Source organism: Choloepus didactylus, chromosome 27 (genome assembly GCF_015220235.1).
Source record: "Choloepus didactylus isolate mChoDid1 chromosome 27, mChoDid1.pri, whole genome shotgun sequence".
Classification (NCBI taxonomy): domain Eukaryota; kingdom Metazoa; phylum Chordata; class Mammalia; order Pilosa; family Megalonychidae; genus Choloepus; species Choloepus didactylus.
Window position 1 is genome coordinate 8,263,126 of NC_051333.1, and position 20,395 is coordinate 8,283,520.

A 20,395-nucleotide genomic window follows, 5' to 3' on the forward strand; every position below is an offset into this window, starting at 1 on the left:
GCCGAGCCGGCCCCCTCGACGGCACGTCGCCTGGAGGGCGACCAATCAGACGCCGCGGAGCTGCTGACGTCACCAGGCATGCGCCGGCGCTGCGCAGGCACGAGGGAAGTTTAAACAAAAGGCGGCAAATGGCAAAGTGCAAACAGAACGCTCGGTCCTGGCCGCCCCTCCTTTGGTCGTGCCCGGGGCAGCTGCTCTCCACAATAAAGTCTCAAATTTTAAGGGGCGTCTGGGGATTCCTGATGGGTGCTGGGAAGGCCTAGAAGGGCCAAACGAAGAGGCCTTGCGTAAATCTAGAAAGTCAGAGCGTGGTTACCACTCCCCGACACAATGGGCCATCCAATGGAGAAGCGGGCAGCACGTCACTGGGTGCAAATCAGACTTGTGTTGCCTCATGATTGGCCAAAAGCCTGGGGGGGGAGGCATTCCGGAAAAGATGGGAAATATGACAAAGAATGGGACAGTAGTAAAATCCCAGATTTAGGAACTTTCAGTTTACGATGGACCTCAGGATAGCTTCTAAGAAAGGGATAAAAGGATCTTGAGTGAATATCTGAAGAGGGTTCTGACTGGGATTTATCTGATCTTGAAAGGCTGCCTAGACCCTGCTCTGAGAGAACAGCCAATTAGGATCCACGGATTATTGTGATGTCACTTGGTGCTAAACAGAGTTCTATTCCTAACCAACAGTTGGGGACCTACACGCTGGAGCTATGGGCCTAAAAATGCAGGAAGCACTTCGAAATGGAAGATTGTCCTGGGCTAGGACCTTCCTTGCCAACCTGACTTCTATTTCCTTCACCCACAACCAACCATACAATTCCAAATCTGGGCAGTCTTTGCACAAGAATTACTGAGGGAGTAATCTGAAGGAGTCTCAGAGGAAGGGATATGACTTCAGATCCATTTGGACCTGGAGAGCAACCCCGTTCCTTCCCTGTGAGGACAGTGGGGCTCTCAGCCAGTGGGGAGTCCAGAATGGGCCATGAGGTCATAGGGTACTAGGGAGAGAGGATGTTCCCCTCCAGTAAACGTTCCTGACATGCTCCTGGTGAGACTGAAAAAGGCAGGAAATAGCCTCCAGGGGGGTTTCCATTAGTCAGGTTAGTCTTAGCTCTGTTGGCTTCACACAACACACGTCCTATAAAGATCCGCAAGGGGCTGTTTTCCAAATAGTCACTCAAGGACCCGGTCAACACCATCTTGTCACTGCACCAACTGCAACCCATGCCATCCTTGATCACCATGGCAGGGAGAGAGAGCAAGCACTGAATGGCCCCCCACACACAGTTAAATGCTTTGGCACAGGAACAAGTCGATGGTCAGGACTTCTCACATATTCCCACCCCATTAGATGAAGGTGGGAAAGAGTCCTCTCAGGAGTGCAAAAAGAGAGAAACCCTTGCATTAGCTTTCCATTGCTACCATAACAAATTACCACGCATTTAGCAGCTTAAACAACACACATTTATTATCTTAGAGTTCTGCAAAGGTCTCACTGGGCTTAAAGCAAGGTATTGGCAGAAGTTCCTTCTGGAGGCTCTACGGGAGAATCCGTTACCTTCCTATTCTCAGCCTTTAGAGGCTGCCCACCTTCTTTCGCTCCTGGACGTGGAGAGCAACCTGTTCTTTCTCTGAGAGAATAGTGGAACTCTCAGCCAATGAGGAGTCAGGCTGGCCCATGATGTCACAGGGTGCTAGGCAGAGAGAATGGTGCCTGACCACATCCCTGACCACCCTAACATAATAGCATTGTCCTCCAATCATTCTCTAATCTTTTGCGCTGCTTTTTCCTTGTTAGAATTTATCATCACCTTATAAATTAAATACGTGTCTATTTGTTTACTATGTCTAGCTCTTCCACTAGAACATGAGCTCCATGGGAGTAGGGACTTTGTTTTGTTCACATCTGTAATCCCTGTACCCAGGAAGTTTCACACACACAGAGATTTTCAGTTAATATTTGTTAAATGAATGAGTGATCTTTCAGTCCCACTGAATCTGAAGTGGTGCCTCATGTCATCTGAATAATCAGGATTCACAGTGTTCCAGTTTGCTAATGCTTCCAGAATGCAAAATACCAGAAATGGATTGGCTTTTATAAAGGGGGTTTATTTGGTTACAAAGTTATAGTCTTAAGGCCATACAAGTGTCCAAGCTAAGGCATCAACAATCGGGTACCTTCACAGAAGAATGGCCAATGGTGTCCAGAAAACCTCTGTTAGCTGGGAAGGTACATGGCTGGTATCCACTTGCTCCCAGGTTGTATTTCAAAATGGCATTCTCCAAAACATTGTTCTTGGGGCATTTTGTCCTCTTAGCTGCAGCTCTTCAAAATGTCACTCTCAGTTGTTCTCAGTTCCTTCTGTTTGTCAGCTTTTTATATGGCTCCAGTGATTTAATTCAGACCCACCCTGAATGGGTGGGGCAACACCTCCATGGAACTAATCCAATGAAAGGTCTCATCCACAGTTGTTTGACTCCCATCTCCATGGAAATACTGAACCAATAGGTTCCAACCTAATCAACACCAATATGACTGGCCCCACAAGATTGCATCAAAGAACATGGCATTTTGGGGGACATAATACATCCAAACCGGCACACAAAGTAAACTCCAAGTAACAGTGGTTTAAGTCAGACAGATGATTATTTCTATCTTGCATAAAAAAGTCTGGAGAAAACCCAGGCACCAGGAATCTTCCAGCTTTCTTTTCTGACATCCTTAGAATGGTCCTTTCCCACATGGCCCAACATGGCAGCCAGTGCTCCAGGCATCACATCTGTATCTATGCTGTAGTATGGACAAAGGCAAACAGAAAAAGTCAAAGGATCCACACAACTGAGTTATAAAGATGTTTTCCAAAAACAGTCACACGAACCCTCGGTCTCATCTTACTGGCCAGAATTTAGTCCCATGACCACACCTCACTGCAAGAGCAGGTAGATGTGTAACCTGTAATGCAGGGTTGTCTTCAACTGAGCTAAATAGGGTATTCTGTTATCAAGGAAGGAGGGGAGAAAGGATATTGGGGGAATCAGCAGACCCTGCTTTACACCAGTCCCTTGGCAGATCAGAACCCACAGTATCATATGACATCACCAAGTGCTGGGCAGAGCAGCCTTTTCACATTTCCTGGAAAAAAGAGGCTAAGATTGGAAAAGGGTGATGTCCTGCTGCCCTGACCTCAGATTTGTGCCTGTTTCCCTCACTGCTGTAACCCCTGCCCCTAGGACATAGTAGGAGCTCAATAAATCCCTGTTGAATAAATTGGCAGATCCTATTATTATCCCCATTATAGAGACAAAGAAACTAAGGCTCCCAGGGGACACTCCACCTTGAGATGGGCTGAGATTCAAACCCAGATATGTTTGGGTTTGGCCAAAACCTCTAACCACCTCTGAGGAAGAAACTGAGGGTCAGGGAGGTGAAAAGACTTAGCAACACTCACAGGGCAAGTAGCTCAGTTCTCTAGAGCTCCACTATCCAATCCCACAGCTGCTATATTAGACAGCTAATATATTGAACACCTTGGGCCAGCCATATTGGACAGCATGGATGTGGAACCTCTCCACCATCACAGAAAGTTCTATCAGGTAGCAGTGTACTAGGGTGCATTTTTCATAAAGGGCATGGGCTCTGGAGCCAGACGGCCAGGTTTCAAATCCCAGCGCTGCTACTCTCTGTGCCTTGGTTTTCTTGTCTGTAAAATGGGAATGATGATGATAACAGGAAGTAATTCACAGGACTTATTATGAGGAATAAATTAGTTAATATATGTAATGGGCTTAGAACAGCACGAAGCACACAGTCACACCTTAAGAGCGATATGAGCTTGTCATTGCTCTTATCATTTGAACGCCCAGTGGCTACACCTCCCCCAGGAGAGGAGAGCCCAGAAGGCGAGAACACAGATCAGGGAAGATTTGCTGGGCCCCCCGAGGGAGTGGGAGTTGAGGGCAAGGAGGCCTAGAGGGGCTGTGGGAACCACTGAGTCCTGCCCTGCTGTCGACCCCCCGGGGGCCAGGGTGGCAGGAGATGAAAGCCTGGAGCAGGGTGAACCCCCCATGTCCCTTATGACCCACGCTTTGTTCCCAGAGCCCAAGACGAATGGGCGTGAAATCCACATCTGGGACTCGCCTCCAGCCCGCGTACCCCTCCCCATCCGGGCAGGGAGCCCAGCCTGTCTGTGCGCACCCAGCACTTCCACCGAGAGGGCCCCTGCCCACCTGGCGGCCTTGCCGGATGCCTTCCTGGAGGAGGAGGCTCCTGGAGCGCACAGGAGTCTGTGTAGGAATTTGCCCAGCAGAGGAGGAAAGGGAGCTCGGGTTAGAGGGTGCCGTTTGTGCACAGTTTGTGTAAGAGAAGGGAGATGGGGCTTTGGGGTCAGTGGTGGGGGATGGCCAGGGCTTGTGGGGCCCCTTAAGCCAGGCTGAGGGCTCAGGACTTTCTCCTGGGCTCTTCAGGAGATGGACGGGAGGAAAAGATGCCAGGGGGTGGCTCCAGGTGTAAGACAATGAGTTCTGAACTGGGGCTGGGATTAGAGGGACAGAAAGAGAGTTAAGAGTTAAATGTCACCTCCATAAATGACACAGTGGAACTGGAACCTTTAACACTCTTTGAAATGTGCTCTATAGCTACTCATTGAATCGTGCTTTGAAAGTCTTCACCTTTCTGTATATATCCTATATTTCATAATAAGGAAGAAACTGAAACTGTGGACCTGTAACCCATAATGACTTTTGAAATTACCTATATGACTGCTTGTTGAGCTGTACATCAAAAGTTAACACCTTTTTGTATGCATGTTATATTTCACAATAATGGAAATAGCTGAAGTTGTGGAACTGTGACCCATGACATTCTTTGAAATTTGCTCTCTAACAACTTGTGAAATCGTACTTTGAAAGTTGTCAATGTTACGTATATATGTTAAAGTTCACAATAAAAAAATGCCTTTAAAGAATCACCTCCACCAGGAAACCTTCCTCTTAGCCCCCCATAAACACCTTTTTTTCTCACCCATCTCTGAATGCCCACAGTCCTTATGTTTTTACTTCATTCACTCACTTATTCCTTAACTCGCTCAACATATTCTCCTGAGAAATGCTGGGACAGTGAGATGCTGCCCTTGCCCTCGAGGGGCTCCCAGTGGGGTACGGGAGAGACCTGGGCACAATCACAGCCAAGGGTGACGTGGGACAGAGGAGGCAGCACAGAGGACCTGGCGAAAGCCTAGAAAAGGCATCTTGCCCCAGACTGGAGGATCAGGGAAGACTTCCTGGAGGAGGTATCCCTCCTAGAGACTTGCAGAAAATCCAGGCATCTCTCCGGCAGAAAGGGACAGAACCTGGGGAGAGACATCAGATGCCTGGTTTCATTCAGTCATGACTGATTTCTCTCTTGAGACCCCCACCCTCACCCCCACCCTGTGCCAGGCCCTGTGCAGGGCGATGCTGGGGACTCAGAGAGGGGTCAGGCCTGAGTCACACCCTCCAGGGAGGACATGCAGGCACACGCCCCTCTGCAGCACGGTCTGGGCTCTTAGGGAGGTGGCACGGGGCACTGGGAACTCCCCAAGCCTGGGGGGTCAGGGAAGGCTTCCTGCAGGAGGAGAGTCCTGAATTGTAGGGAGAGATGGCACCTCTATCCGCCTCTTCCTCTGCATTTCTCTAGTTCCTTCGTGGCCTCTGCATCTGTTTATCTCATCATCTTCCCCCTGCCCATCCTCATCCCTGGAGTCAGCTGCCATAATAAATCACCACCAACTGGGGGACTTAAAACAATGGGAATTTATTCTCTCCCAGCTCTGGAGGCCAGAAGCTGGGAATCAAGGTGCTGGCAGGGCCAAGCTCCCTCTGAAGGCTCCAGGGGAGAATCCTTAGCTGCCTTTTCCAGCTTCTGGGGGCTCCGAGCATTCCTTACCCGGTGGAAGCATCACTACCACATGGCCTTCTTCCCTGCCTCTCAAATCTCCCTCTGCCTTTCCCCTATAAGGACACTCGTCATTGGATTTAGGGTTCACCTGGATTATTCAGGATGATCTCCTCTCGAGGTCCTTAACTTAATCCCATTGGCAGAGGCCCTTTTTCCAAAGACGGTCACGTGCACAGGTCCCAGTGGGCATAGCTTTCTGCAGACGGGCACCCACTCCACCCTGGATGAGTCATTTCCTTCTGAGCCTCTGTCTCCCCATCTATATAATGGGGTAATGCTAACTCCCACCTCATGGGGCAGCGCTCAGGCTTGAAATGCAGCCAAGGGGGTGCAAGGAAGGGCCCAAGGACCTAGGAAACTCTCAGTCCAGGGTTGTTCCATTTTTTTTAACTCTTTATTTATGATCAAACTTAGAGGATAGTTACAAAAATAGTAACTAGTTACAAAATAGTACAATCCCATATGAAGAACTCCACCATACCCGACCCCACACAGATCCAACTTTAATTTTTTGCCACATTTGCAGTATCATTCTGTCTATCTATCTATCTCTAAATATATCCATCCATCCATCTATCTATCCATCCATCTTCTGAACACTTGAGTATATATTGATCATGCCCCATCATACTGAGGGTTGTTCCATTTTTTACTGATTTGTTTCTCCATCAGAACTGGGTTTTTCTGCCAGTTTTTTTCCTGCCAGTTTCCCCACTCCTCTGTACATGTGCCTCCTTGCTTGCTTTTCTTCCCTGCTCCACCACTTCCTGGCTGTATGGCCAACGCACTTATGCCCTCAGAGCCTTGTTCTCCTTATCTGTAAAATGGGATTACAAGAGCCTCTGCTTCATAGGGCAGCTGTGAGATTGTATCTCTGCATTCATAGCAAGCGATCAGCACCTCGCCTGGTACATAGCGGGTACTTTACGCACTGTGCCATGATGACGACAACGACCTCTATTTGTTCTCATGCATCTGCCTGGCCTCCTGCCTCCATGGCTCCCTCTGCCTCACCAAGTGTCTCTCTCAGCACATTTCCGTGTTTCTGAAGGAGTCTCACCGATCTCTAAGCCTCCTGGGTCTCTAACTGTCTGTCGCTCTCCATTTCTCCGTCTCTCTCTTCCTCTTCCCACCTGTGGTAGTTTAAAATAAAACCACAATTTCTTGGACCCTCCTCCCTCCAAGAGGTGGAAACTAATTTCCTCCCCTTGGAGCGTGAGTTGGGCTTCGAATGAAGCAGAAGTGATGGCGTGTGGCCCGGGACCAGGTCCCAGGAGGGGCGGTGGCCTCCTCTATGTCCTGGGGGGCGCCAGCCACCATGCTGTGAGGATGCTCAAGGAGGAGCTGAGGCCTCCTGCCCATGGACGCGTGGGGGAGCTTGGAAGCCAAGTCTCCAGCCCCTGTCGAGCCTTCAGAAGACGGCGGCCCTGGCCAACCGCTCCGCTGCACCCTCGTGAGGGACCCAGAGCCAGAACCCCCAGCGAAGAGGCTCCCCAATTCCCGACCCACAGAATCTGCAGGAGGATGCTTGTGGTTTTGAGCCACTGCCTTTTGGGGGTAATCGGTTATGCAGTGATGGATAATTAATACGTACCTCTCTTCCTTGTGTGTTTTCTCCTTGTCTCTCTGCATTTCTGCCTCTGAGCTTCTCTAGCTCTCCGTCCTTCGGCTTCTCTCTGTTGATCTTTCTCTGCATGGGTGTCTCTTTTTACAGAGAAGGGCATGTGTCTGACTTCGCCTCTCTCTGGGTCTCTGGGTCTCCGTCCTGACACCAGGTGTGTGACTCTGTAACTCCCCCTCTGCTTTCCTTGCTGTATGTTGGCCTCTTTCAATGTCTCTGTGTCTCTCTTTAAAATCTGGTGTCTCTCTCTGTGTCTCTGTGCGTCTGTCTCTCTCTGCCTTTGGCTCGCTCTCTCTTTCCTGCTTCCTCTGCTGCCTGGCATCCCGTTCTTCCATCTCTAACCTGAAGTCAGGTCTCTACGTCTTCCTCTCTTTCTCTGCCTCCATCCGTATCTCTCTCACTCTCTGTCTTCCTCTTCTCTGTCTCTCTGGCTCTGTGTCTCCGTCTCCATGGGCATCACTCTCCACATCCGTCTGTACCTCTCTCTTCCATCTCTCTCCTTGTCCTCCTAGGTCTCCCTCTCTCGCAGTGTCTGTCTGTCTGCGTATCTATCTGAGTTTCGGTCTCCTTCCCCGTGGGCCTCACTCTGCCTCTCCTTCCGCCTCCGTCTCTCTCCCGCCTGGCCTCTCGCTCCCGCATCTCTAACCCGCAGCCGCCTCCGCCCTCGCTCTCCCTCGGCTCCCCAGGCCCCCGCAGGGAGCCGACTCACCTCCAGCCCGCTCGCCGCGGCCCTCCCGGCTCCTCCTCCTCCTCTCCCTCCTCCTCCCCGCCGCTCCCCCTCCAGATCTCTGCCTCCCCCTCCTGGTCAGCGGCCCTCACCGCTCCTAGATCTCCCAGGGGATCCCCAGCCCCGTTAAGGCGGCCCCGGGCCAGGACCGAGTGGAGCCCGGGGCCGGGGGTTGCGGGCACGGGGCGGGCTGGGCACCCGGGGGGCCGCGAACCCAGGTCCGCGGAGGCCAGGCCGCCGGCTCCCAGCCCCGAGCCCTCCGAGGCCTCCCCCAGCTCCACCTTAAGCGCCCCTTCCCCCTTCTGCGGAGGGTGGGAAGTGGCAGCCCCGGGCCCCAGGTGGCCCGGCCTCCGGCACCCCCGGATCCCCCACCCTCGGAGCTAGGGTCCAGCCCCCACCCACCCCTCACACTGCCCTGGGCACAGCCCCCACCCCCATCCCGAGGAGAGTTCGCTGCCGGAGAGGAGCGCCCCCAACAAAGAATAAATTAACACCCAGAGAGAGAAGAGAGGGAGGGGGAGGAGAGAGAAGAGAGAGACAGAGAAACTGAGAGAAGAGGCTGGAGAGGAGGAGGGGAGAGGGAGAGAAGCTGGAGAGAGACCGAGCGAGAGCAGGAGGTGGAGAAAAGGGGGAGAGGGAGAAGGAGGAGGTGGGGAGACAAGCAGGATGAAGACATGGAGTTAGGTGGTTCCATGAATGAAAAGAGCACGAGAAGTGGGGGTGTGGATTAGAAACCAGGAGATAGTCTGGGCTGGGGTGGGGGGAGAAGCCAAAGGCTGTGGGAAGATCAGGAGACAGAGGGTGCCTGGAGGGTTGGGAGAAAAGAGGAGGAAAGCAAGGAGAGAGAGAGAGTGAGAGGGGAGTGGGTTTGGGGGAGTCTCCGGCCTCAGCTGCCTTGCTATTCTGGGAGCTGGGAGTCCCCGTGGGGAGGAGAGGGGGGTTGGAAGTCCTGAAGAGACAGGGTCCCAGAAAGAGGGGAAGGAGGAGCTGAGTGGGGGGCGGGCAGGGGACTGGAAAGGGCTCTCTGGAAGGCCTCCCGGGGATGGGGGGTGCAGCTCGTCTGAGCGCCCCTCGAGCGCTGGTGCTCTGGGCCGCACTGGGGGCGACAGGTAAGATTTGGGGGCTCGGGCTAGGAGCCCCAGAGGGAAGGGTAGGGGTGGGGGGGGTGCCAAGGAGAGGGGCTCAGGCTGCTCTCTTCCCAGCTCACATCGGACCAGCACCTGACCCCGAGGACTGGTGGAGCTACAAGGATAATCTCCAGGGAAACTTCGTTCCAGGTGCAGCCAGGGCGGGGACCCCGGAATCCGGACCCCCGGGTGCCTCCTTCTTCAGACCCTGGAACCTCGGGAGCCTGCCCCCTCCTCCCTCAGGCTCGGGAGTCCCAGCCCCCTCCTCCCTCCTTCAGGACTGGGGCCCAGACTCGGAACCCCAGTGGCTCACCATGGGACATTATACATGCGCATTTCAAGTAATGAGTGGGAGTGAGCGGAAGGAAAGCGGCTGCGGTGGGAGAGCGTGCGGGTGTTTGCAGGGAAAGAGGCGGGCCCTGGCTTCTGATGGGAACCGGAGGTCCTGTGGCCGGGTGTCTCGCCGCCTCCAGCCCTCTCTGGTAACCACGCGCCCCCATACATTCATTATCCAGCTGCCGGACAAGGGAGAATGAAAGAACTACAACTCCCATGGGCCTCTGGGGAAGGCAGGCCACGGATGGGTGGGTTGACAGCACTGTGGTCTGCTGGGAGTTGTAGTTTCTTCCCCCAAGACTTAATTTTAAGATGGGGTGGTTTAAGGAGAGACTGAAGGTACTCAGGGGTCTTAGGGCATGACTCCAATGTGCTTCTAGGACCAGGATTCTACACCCTAGCCCCCTCCTCCATCAGGCCAGGAGTCCAAGCCTCCCAACCCCTCCTCCCCTGGGACCCTGGGATCCAGACCACCCAGCCCTCTCACCAGATCCCAGCTTTGGGAACCGGCTCTTTCTGACTCTCCTTCCTCCCTGCCCCTCTTCTCCCCAGGGCCTCCCTTCTGGGGCCTGGTGAATGCAGCCTGGAGTCTGTGTGCCGTGGGGAAGCGGCAGAGCCCTGTGGATGTGGAGCTGAAGAGGGTCCTTTATGACCCTTTTCTGCCCCCTCTGAGGCTCAGCACAGGGGGAGAAAAGGTAAGGGGCCTGGGGGGTGGGAGGGCAGGTGGGGGCCAAGGTGGGAGGCCAGCTTGGGGAAGGGGTACCTGCTGGGTGGGCACTATACACTCTAAAATGGTTCTTCCCTCCCTACCCGTGGCTCCCCCAGTTTTCTCATCTTTGAGGAAGAAAGAGTCAAAGAGGACATTAGAAGCTCTATAAGTCCTTCTGGTTCTCATAACGACCCCAAGAAATTGGTCTATTATCCCTATTTTATGGATGCAGAAACTGAGGCACAGAGAGGTTAAGTTACTTCCCTGGGGTCACACAGCTAAAGAGTGTCAGCACTGGGATTCCAGCCCCAGCAGTGTGGTCCCAACATCCGTGCTCTCACCCACCATGTAACACCGCTTCTCATCAATGCCCATGCCACCCTTCACTTGGTTGCCCCAGCCAACAACCACGGAGCCATTGCAGACCCCATCCCCTCCCTCGCTCCCCATTTCCAATCCACGCCCTTCCTTGTTAGTCTCCTGCTAAATATCACTCAAATCCTTCCACTTCTCACCCCCTCCAGTGCCCCCGATCTTGTCCAGGCCATCATCCTCCCGTACCTGGATCTGCCATAGCCTCCTGGCTGGCTTTCTCTGCCTCCTGCACTCCGTTCCCCATGCCATGGCCAGAGTCGTGTTTAATCAGATCATCCCACTCTGCAACTCAAAATCCTTCAATTAGGATAAATAAAAACAGAAGCAAACACTTAATAGCGCTTACTTTGTGCCTGGCATTGTGCTACTATATTATACATATATTCCATTATAAACATATTTTATTCAGCTATAGATATACTCAGTTGTAGATGTACTCCATTATAAATATAAATTCAAAGCTCCCCATCCTTGCCCACAAGTCCCTCCACAATCCAGCTCCCATTACCATCCTCTCATTCCCTCAGGTTCCATGGGCCTCTTCACTGTCACTAAAAGTGCCTTGGCACTTGCAATTCTCCCTTCCTGAAATGGCCTTCTCCCTGCTCTTTGCAGTTAACCTCTCCTTATCCTTCAGGTTGCCATTCAAATGTCACCTCCTCATGGAAGGCTTTCCTACCCTCCTCCATCTAGACTGAGTCCCCTGTTAGACTTTCTCCCTGTGCTCCTTGTTCTCTTTCCCAGTATAACCACAGGACATAATTGATTAAGCAGTTATTTCTATGATTATTTGTTGTCTGTCTTTCCCCCACTAGAACATACACTCCACGCAGCCCTGGATTTTTGTCTAATTGTTCACTGTTCTGTTCTTGGCATCTACGACACACAGTAGAAGTTCAATATGGAGTTCAACCAGTACTGAGCATCTACAGTGGGCCACCATAGAGCCTGGCAAATTGTTGGTGCTCAAACTATGTTGAATGACTAAATGATTGTTGCAGTGGGAAATGTGGAAGTGGAGAGTGGGAGGAACAAGAGCTCCTTCTCTCTGTGTCCCGTGACGGCTCCTGCCTCTTCCACAGCTCCAGGGAACCCTGTACAATACAGGCCGCCACGTCTCCTTCCTGCCTGCGCCCCGGCCCGTGGTCAACGTGTCTGGGGGTCCCCTCCTCTACAGTCACCGGCTTAGTGAACTACGGCTGCTGTTTGGAGCGCGGGACGGATCCGGCTCTGAACACCACATCAATCACCAGGGCTTCTCAGCTGAGGTGACAGCCACTGACCTCTGACCTGTGGCCCCAGTCCTGCCCTCCACCCATTTCCTTCTGCTTCGCCCTCTTCCTGATGTATCCCCCTACCCTCCTCCACTGAACTGATCCCCCACCCAGAGGTCCCAGAGCTGGAGCCATCCTCTTCTCCCTTCCGCTGGGGGACCCCCACTCTCTGTGCCCCCCCACCCCCCAGGTGCAGCTCATTCACTTCAATCAGGAACTCTACGGAAACCTCAGTGCAGCCTCCCGGGGCCCCAACGGCCTGGCCATTCTCAGCCTTTTTGTCAATGTAAGCCAAGGCAAAATTCTGAGGGAGGAAAGGGGCTCCTGGATAGAAGAGGGGGCTTGGCGGGGATGGGGGGTGGGGGTGGGGTCCCAACTCCTGGGTCCTGGGGGAAGAGGGGCTAGGAGTTCTATACGCCTGCCTCCTCACCTTGTACCCCACCCAGGTGGCCGGCAGCTCAAACCCATTCCTCAGCCGCCTCCTCAATCGTGACACCATCACCCGCATCTCCTACAAAAGTAAGTCCCTGGCGTGTTGGGGGGAAGCAGTACAGGTGAGGGGGGTTCAAGAGGGGTGCCCCTCTTCCTCCCCGCCTGCTGTGCCCGCAGATGACGCCTACTTTCTCCAAGACCTGAGCCTGGAGCTCCTATTCCCCGATTCCTTCGGCTTTATCACCTATCAGGGATCCCTCAGCACCCCGCCCTGTTCAGAGACGGTCACCTGGATTCTCATCGACCGCGCTCTCAACATCACCTCGCTCCAGGTGACCTTCAGCCCCCAGGCCTGGGGACCCAATTCCCAAACCCCAGCGAATATGGGGGAGGATCGGACAGGTGTGGGGGACTGAACACGTGCGCCGTGGCCCTCGTGGGGGCGGGGCTTCCCAATGACGTCACCAGGGCCAGTCACTATTCACTCCCAGTTTCCTTCCCCCTTCCCACGGCAGATGCACTCCCTGAGACTCCTGAGCCAGAACCCACCGTCCCAGATCTTCCAGAGCCTCAGCGGTAACGGCCGGCCCCTGCAGCCCTTGGCCCACAGGGCCCTGAGGGGAAACAGGGATCCCCGGCACCCTGAGAGGCGCTGCCGAGGCCCCAACTACCGCCTGCATGGTATGGCCCAGCCTGCACCCCTCCACGTATTGGTCTAGCCCGCCCATGTTTCTCCCCTGGGGGGGTCTCAATCCGAAACAGGCCTTCCCCCCTTTGCTGCTTTTGGATGGTCCAGCTCTCTCCCTCCTCCCTCTGTGCCAACTTGGTACAGCCCGCCCCCCTCCCCATCGATCAGTGCTGGTCCGTGATTTGTCTTCTTCGCTGCCTGGCAACTTCCTATATAACCCGAGCCCCTTACTTGTTTGTGGTAGAAACCACGATGGGTCCATGGTATGGTAGTTCTTACTACCATGGCTCAACAACATGGTACAGTCTGGACCCCTTCCCTGTTTCCATGTGGTACAACCCTCTGCTGTAGCATGACCGCACCCCGCCCTCGAGAATCAACTTGGTACATTCCCATTCCCTTCCTACTGCCTGGTGGTTTAGCCCAGAGTGACGGCCCCTCCTCTGGCTTCTCAACATGGTACAGCCCAGATCCCCATGAATACCGTCACTTAGTTCTTCCACCCTCCTGTTGACTCCTTATGGTTCAGCCCAGGACCTCACCATTCTCCTCAACTTAGTACGTTCCTTCCCCCTTCGCAGCGCCCCTGTGGTAGAGCCCTGCGCGGCGGGGGGGTGGGGAGGGTGGAAGGGTGAGGGTGATGAGGTGTCCAGCCTGTGGTGCACTAAACTAACGCCCCCCCCCCACCGGTTTCCTCTTACAGTGGATGGTGCCCCCCACGGTCGCTGAGACGCCCCATAGAGGATTGCGCTTGCCTGTCCCAAGCCTCCTTTCAAAGGGAGGGGAGTCACCCACAAAACAAAGCTATTAAAGGGACAGAATACTTCCTGTTTTTCAGTGGTCTGATTCTAGGCGCGGTGGGGAAAATTTGGGTTTTAAAGAACAGTCTTCTTCCAGAAATCAATCTCCCTCTGCCTAAACCCACTACCGGGCTTTTGGCTTCCTATTTCCCCAGTCACTTGGACCGGCGCCTTTAAGCGGCGCCTCTCTCCCCGCCCCCTTCTTCAGGCAGCACGCGGGGAGCCATGTGCTTCCCCTTCCCGCCCGCCTCATTGGCCCAAACTGGGTCACAGTCCCGCCCCCAGGGTCGCCTCCCATTGGGCAAATGTAGGTCAGGGTCCCGCCTTCCTCCTAAAGGCAAAGCAACTTCACGCGTAGAGCCCCTCACGCGCCCTTCCGGACCTCGGAGGGTCCAGGGCGTCTTATTGGCTGTGCGTCTCGAGGGGACGAGACGCGATTGGCTCTCGCCGGCAGCCGGAGGAAGGCACGCGGCTGGGGTGCATGGCCAGAGCCCGGCGGGCTGGGCGGGCGCGTGCGGGCCCCGGGAGGAGGGGCGCGCGCTGTGGCGTCGGGTGTTTTGGTTTTGGTTTTTCTTCTGCGAAAGAAGTAAGTTTGCTTTGGCCCCGCCTCAAGGCGGCCGCCTCCTCCTACCGCCTCCTCCGCCCCTCCGCGCACACCTCTCGGTGCAGATTGCAAACCGCCTTCCATTGCGAGAGCCGCAGATTTTGCAAGAGCCAGGCTCGCCCACCTTACAGAAAGAGCGCCTGTGTCCCTTCGCACCCGCGATCGCCAAGAGCCAGCCGCCTGCTTTGGTCACCCCCTCAGCCAGACCTGCATGGTCCCCCGAGACCCTCTTGAGTTGCACGTTTCTGAACCAAGGACCGCAAATCCCCATCGCTCCTAGCATTTGCAGTGTTCTGGATACTGGAGGCTTGCAAGCTACACTCGCCTGTCCCTGGGCAGACACTCGCCCGAACCACAGGACTGTGCCGCTGACTGGCAGGCCCAGCTCTTCGCCGCTCCATGAGCCCGTGAGCCTGGGGGCAGGTGCCCGGCGATGGCGCGGCCCGTGAGCGACAGGACCCCGGCCCCCCTGCTGCTGGGCGGCCCGGCCGGGGCTCCCCCTGGTGGGGGAGCGCTGCTCGGGCTGCGGAGCCTTCTGCAGGGGACCAGCAAGTCCAAAGAGCCGACCAGCTGTGAGTTCTAGCCCCCATCTCACCCAACTCAGACATCCGCTCCCTGAGGGATTTAAAAACCGGGGTCACCGCCAATCCCTGCGTGCCAGGAGTCCATTCTCCCAGGCAATGTCCGTTGAATTTCTCCGGTGTTTAAGCTCTAGAGCCCCCAGCACTCAGGAACCAAAAGTACCGTTTCTCAACCCCGTCCTCTCCGAGGACCCAGGAGTCCAGGTTTCCAGCAGCCCCCTCCTCGAAGACCCCGGAGTCGAGACCCCCAGTCCCCTCTAGCTGTTGGTTCTGGCAGTCTGGACCCCCCTGGTCTGGGGAGAAGGGAGGGGGTGTGTCCGATGCTCACACGGTGGCGACACGGGCTGGGGCGGGGCTTCCTGGGGTCACATGGGGCCTAGGGGATTAGGAATGTGCCCAAGGGGTAGAGCCCCTTCCTGCCCCTTCCCGAGGGGCGGGGAGGCGGGAGGGGGAAGGGGCTCCGGCGCGCTGAGGGTGTGGGAGGGAATTACAGAGCTGTCATTTTTTTTTTTTCTTTCACTTGCCCAACCCTCCACCTAACCTGTCCGTGCCCCCCCTTTTCTGGACTTCTGGTCCCCCGTTATCTGTGTTTTCTGTCTCCTCTCCACTCTGGGTGTCTGTCCCCATCTCTCTCTCTGCATCATCTTTGTCCTCCCTTCTCTCTGGGTCCCTGTTCACCCCCACCCTCCCTTTCTGAGTTTCTTTGCCGTTGTCTCTTTGGGTCTCTATCCCTTTCTTGATCGCTGTACCCCTCGTTCTATCTCTGCCCCCCCATGCACTCCCCCGTCACTATCCATCTTTCTCTCTGTCCCCCCTCTCTGAGTCTCTGTCCCGTCTTCTCTCTGGGTGTTTGTGCACTCTCGGTCTCTGTCGTCTCGTCTGCCTCTGCATTTCTCTACCTCCGCCGTGTGGATCTCGCGCTCCTCTTCTCTCGGGTCTCTCTGACTCGGGGTCCCTCCTCCCTCTGTATCGCTCTTCTCCCACCCCGCCCCGTCCCGTCTTTCCCCTGGTCCTCAGGTCTCCTTAAGGAAAAGGAGCGCAAGGCGGCCCCGCCGGCAGCCACGGTCCCCGGGCCGGGCCTGGAAACGGCGGGCCCGGCGGATGCCCCAGCTGGGGCGGTGGTGGGCGGCGGGTCCCCGCGGGGGCGCCCGGGGGCCGTGCCTGGCCCGGGTCTGTTGGCGCCGCTGCTGTGGGAGCGGACCCTGCCGTTCGGCGATGTGGAGTACGTGGACCTGGACGCCTTCCTGCTGGAGCACGGGCTCCCGCCCAGCCCGCCGCCCTTCGGCGCCCCGTCCCCGGCGCCCTCGCCCGCGCGCACGCCTGTGCCCTCCCCGGGGCCCGGCTCCTGCGGCTCGGCCTCCCCCCGCTCCTCGCCCGGGCACGCCCCCACCCGGGGTGCCCTCGGGGCCGCCGGCGGCCTCCGTGCAGGTGCGGCGGGGGGGCGGGGGCAGCAAGGGGGCGCGGCTGTGCGCCGCGGGGGGCCGGGGCGGTGGGACTGGGGCTGTGCGCCCGGATTCTGGGTCCCGTAGTAGAAGGATGCAGGGGGAGGGGGCCCTAATGGGTCAGGGACTGGGTCTCTCGGATCTCTAGGGGTGAAGGGACATGGAACCCCAAATTCAGGAAACCTGCCAGTAGGGAGATATTGTGGACGTTTCTGTGGGCAGATATTTGTAGAGCCGGGGCTGGCAGCCCCGGACATCGGAGTTATTTACTGGGAAGAGGACTGAGAAGTGGATCCAGGTTCTCGGCTCCAGGATCAGAGAAACTGTAATAAAGACCGGAGCTTCTAGGCCCTGGGGAGAAGGCGGGGACTGGGTTCAGATTTCTAGTTCCCTCAGACATGACAGGGTGGCGGTCCGAGTCGCTGAGTCCCCAGGTGGAGAGGGGCTGCGGTCCCGGGTCCCCGAGTCTTTCGGAGGGGAAGTAGTCGGGGATCTTGATTCTGCGCGGCGAGGACCGAGACGCCTAGATTCCTGAGTCTAGGAGGAGGAGCTTGGGATCCCCGAATCCTGGGTGCCCGGGGGCTGGTTCTCCTGTGTTCCCCAGAGAGCAGGAGAATCTGGATCCTTGAAGGTTGGGTGTAGACAGGTGCGAGCTGAGAGCCCCGAGGGAGGAAGAGGAACTATCTGCCCCTTCGGGCACCTAGCGGTCTCCAGGGGCGGGCTGCAGGCGGGGGATCCCTGAGAACACTTGCCCCGAGTCCGACCTCTGGGCAGAACCGGGCCCTCCCCTCCCCAGCTGCACATTCCCGCGCCACGTGAGTTCTACTTGCCCGCCTTCGCGCTTGGCGCACGCGCGTCACGCAGGGAGGGCGGGGCCTGGGGAACGTGAGGGCGCGGGGCGCGGGGCGGGGGTGAGGGAAGCAGGCACCTGCACGTGACTCGGCCCCGATTCTGTGTCCTCGGCTGGCCCGGGCCTGCTTGGTCTTAAAGGGACAGGCACCTACTCTCGAGTCGCCCTCCCTCGTCTGCTCTTTCCTAACTTTGGAATTGGACGCTCTTAGAGGTCTTTTCCATGCAGTGTATTCCTTTTCTTTGGACAGACTGGCTCCTGGGCTTTGGTCGGGAATTTAGTAAGAAGCGACAAGAAGTCAGCACTGTGACTGTTTTAGAAGGAATAGCCCTGATTCCCGTGTCACTTAGGGCAAGCCGGTTATGCCTGGGCCTCAGTTTCCCTGTTTGTAAAACGAAGTTGTCACCATGGTTTCTACGCATCTTTATGCTTTAGGGAAACTTTATATTTTATATTAGAGAGGTTGATCCCTGGTAGACTTAATACTAACCCCCAGAAGGGCCTTCCTGTGGTAGGAGGCTGGTGGCTATAACATGACACTTGAGCAGGGGGTAGACTTAGAGATCTCCCCTCCAAAATAAATACCCACTCAGGTGATACATTCCGTCTCCCCAAGGCCTGAGCTCTCGCGACACACCCAGTCCTGTGGACCCAGACACGGTGGAGGTGCTGATGACCTTTGAACCCGACCCAGCTGATCTAGCCCTGTCCAGCATTCCCGGCCACGAGACCTTTGACCCTCGGAGACATCGCTTCTCTGAGGAGGAACTTAAGCCCCAGCCTATCATGAAAAAGGCACGGAAGATCCAGGTGCCAGAGGAGCAGAAGGTGAGCATGATGGGGTGTGGAACCCAGGCAGCCCCCAGCCAACAAGGGGGCTTTCCTCACAGTCTAGCCTGGACTTCTCGTTGGGATGACATAGAAGGTTCTCTGGGCCAGTGGCCAGGGATCAGTCCTCCTTGACCACTAGACAGCAAGGGGGCAGGGACTTTGGCTTGATGTTGATGAGGATGGTATCACTGTGGGACGGGGACTCGGCCAGCCCTACTAGGCCCGATTGCACAAACTTGAGGATTCTCCGATCATTTGGTCCCGAAACCCACATTGAGGCTGGCTTCAGGCTCCATTGAGCCCATTTGCTAAGAACAAGTCTCCTTGGCAGTAGAGTCTTGGCCTGTCTTTCTTTGGCAGTGAGCCAAGCTGGGGCTGGGCTTATGTTCTCTGATTCAGGGCATCCTTCAGAGTAACTGCCTCTTCCTAAGAAGCAGACTTTGCCAATCCCTTTAGGTCTTGTGTTCTGGATTCCTCATTGGAGGAACGTCTCCAGTTCTCTTTTGGAGCCAATCACATTGGGATTTGGGGTGCTTAGGGTTGTGAGTGCATCTTCTTAGCTTTCTGTCTTTGCCAGTTCTGGGGTCTCTCCCAACCAGGGGTACCCAGGCTTCTCCAAAGACTTTGCCATGCCTTTGCCTAAGAAGCCACTACCTGAAGCAGCTGGGGCAGGCTGGCTGACCCTCCGAGGACCATGGTTTCTCCTGCCACAGGGCCCTGTTGCTAGCGACTGGATTTTTCTGAGCAACCAGCAACTAGGCTTTAATTAAGGGAGAGGAAGGAGAGTGTTCTATCCCCCAACAACCAAATTCTGGGATTGGAGAATCCTCAGAATAATCCTGTGGGGAGGTCTCAGGATAGGTCCCATTGCTAAGAAGCCACTCTTCTAGCAAGCAGGGCCTGTTGGGGAAGAGGTGGCTCCCTGGTCCGAGTTCCAGATCAGTGTGTCAGTCAGTGGCCATGGGCAACAGGACCACTTTTGTTGGCTGAGGAGGGATGGGATTGCCTTGGCAACCAGATTCTCAAGGGGCCCACCTCCAAGAGGATTTTAGGGGACACCAGACCCCGTGGCTAGGGGCCTAGGCCTTCCTTAGCAACCCTGATCTGGGAAAGTGTTGTATGGGGCAGTGCTTTTCACTGGGAGAGGCCCTCAGACCCTGATGGTCCTGTTGCTAGGGAACAAGGGTTCTTAGGGTCCTTAGCAACCAAGAGCTAACTGCAAGCCCTCAGTCAGACGGAGGGCTTGGGTCTGCTTTGCACAGTGGAAACAGAAGTGCAGTTGCTTGGGGATGGAGTATTTCATGCTTCAGCTGTTGTTAGGGGCTTTCCTCCTTAGTGACCAAGGTCCTAGAAGGGCAAACCCTTGGGTATCCATCCCAGGGGGAGCCCTATGTCCCTTAGGACCCCCTAGTGGGCAGGAAGCCCCGGGGATCTCAGAGGCCCTCTGGGCTTTCAAGGCACAGCAAGCAAAGCCGGGCCTCCTTCCCTCTCTTGCTGGAGCTTGGGCCCTTCCCGACTTCAGTGCCCTCCTCCCCCCCCACCCTAGGATGAGAAATACTGGAGCCGGCGGTACAAGAACAACGAGGCAGCCAAGCGGTCCCGCGACGCCCGGCGGCTCAAGGAGAACCAGATCTCGGTGCGGGCGGCCTTCCTGGAGAAGGAGAACGCCCTTCTGCGGCAGGAGGTGGTGGCCGTGCGCCAGGAGCTGTCCCACTACCGCGCCGTGCTGTCCCGCTACCAGGCTCAGCACGGGGCCCTGTGAGGCCGCTGCTCCCCACCGGATGGAGCTCGCCTCCGCCTCGCTCTGACTTGTGTCCTGACGCCCTCCTCCCTTCCTGCCCTGTGGCCCATGGGCCGTTCAGCTGGGTGCCCCAGGGACGTGACGATGCTGATAAATACATTTATATTTTTAAGAAAAAGCGAGCTTCCCGCCTCCCTCGCGGGGGCGGGGAGGATCCTCTGTGTGTGCCCCCCGGCCCGTCGAGGATCCCTTCCCCCCCACCGCCTCCGTTAACACTATCCTGAATAAATCTTGAGAACCCAGAGCCAGCTGTTGTGGG

The 20,395-nt window shown here is 55.9% G+C and overlaps 2 protein-coding genes across 3 annotated transcripts; both read left to right on the forward strand.

Moving 5' to 3' along the window:
* Positions 1–9,249: 9,249 nt before the first annotated feature.
* Positions 9,250–14,059, forward strand: CA11 (carbonic anhydrase 11). Of its 2 annotated transcripts, XM_037820439.1 has the most exons (10): positions 9,250–9,395; positions 9,489–9,563; positions 10,302–10,444; positions 11,916–12,101; positions 12,298–12,393; positions 12,554–12,626; positions 12,717–12,871; positions 13,055–13,220; positions 13,650–13,785; positions 13,931–14,054. In XM_037820439.1, exons 1-9 carry the CDS (start codon positions 9,329–9,331, stop codon positions 13,739–13,741), a joined length of 1,053 nt encoding a protein of 350 aa, XP_037676367.1. In that variant the 5' UTR covers positions 9,250–9,328; the 3' UTR covers positions 13,742–13,785; positions 13,931–14,054. The 2 variants fall into 2 exon arrangements, with proteins under 2 accessions (XP_037676367.1, XP_037676368.1); XM_037820440.1 differs by lacking the exon at positions 13,650–13,785 and having other exon boundaries at positions 9,252–9,395; positions 13,931–14,059.
* Positions 14,060–14,676: 617 nt separating this feature from the next.
* On the forward strand, positions 14,677–20,380 carry LOC119521329 (D-box binding PAR bZIP transcription factor). The gene is made up of 4 exons (XM_037819472.1): positions 14,677–15,203; positions 16,230–16,640; positions 18,121–18,332; positions 19,882–20,380. Exons 1-4 carry the CDS (start codon positions 15,065–15,067, stop codon positions 20,095–20,097), a joined length of 978 nt encoding a protein of 325 aa, XP_037675400.1. The 5' UTR covers positions 14,677–15,064; the 3' UTR covers positions 20,098–20,380.
* Positions 20,381–20,395: the final 15 nt, after the last annotated feature.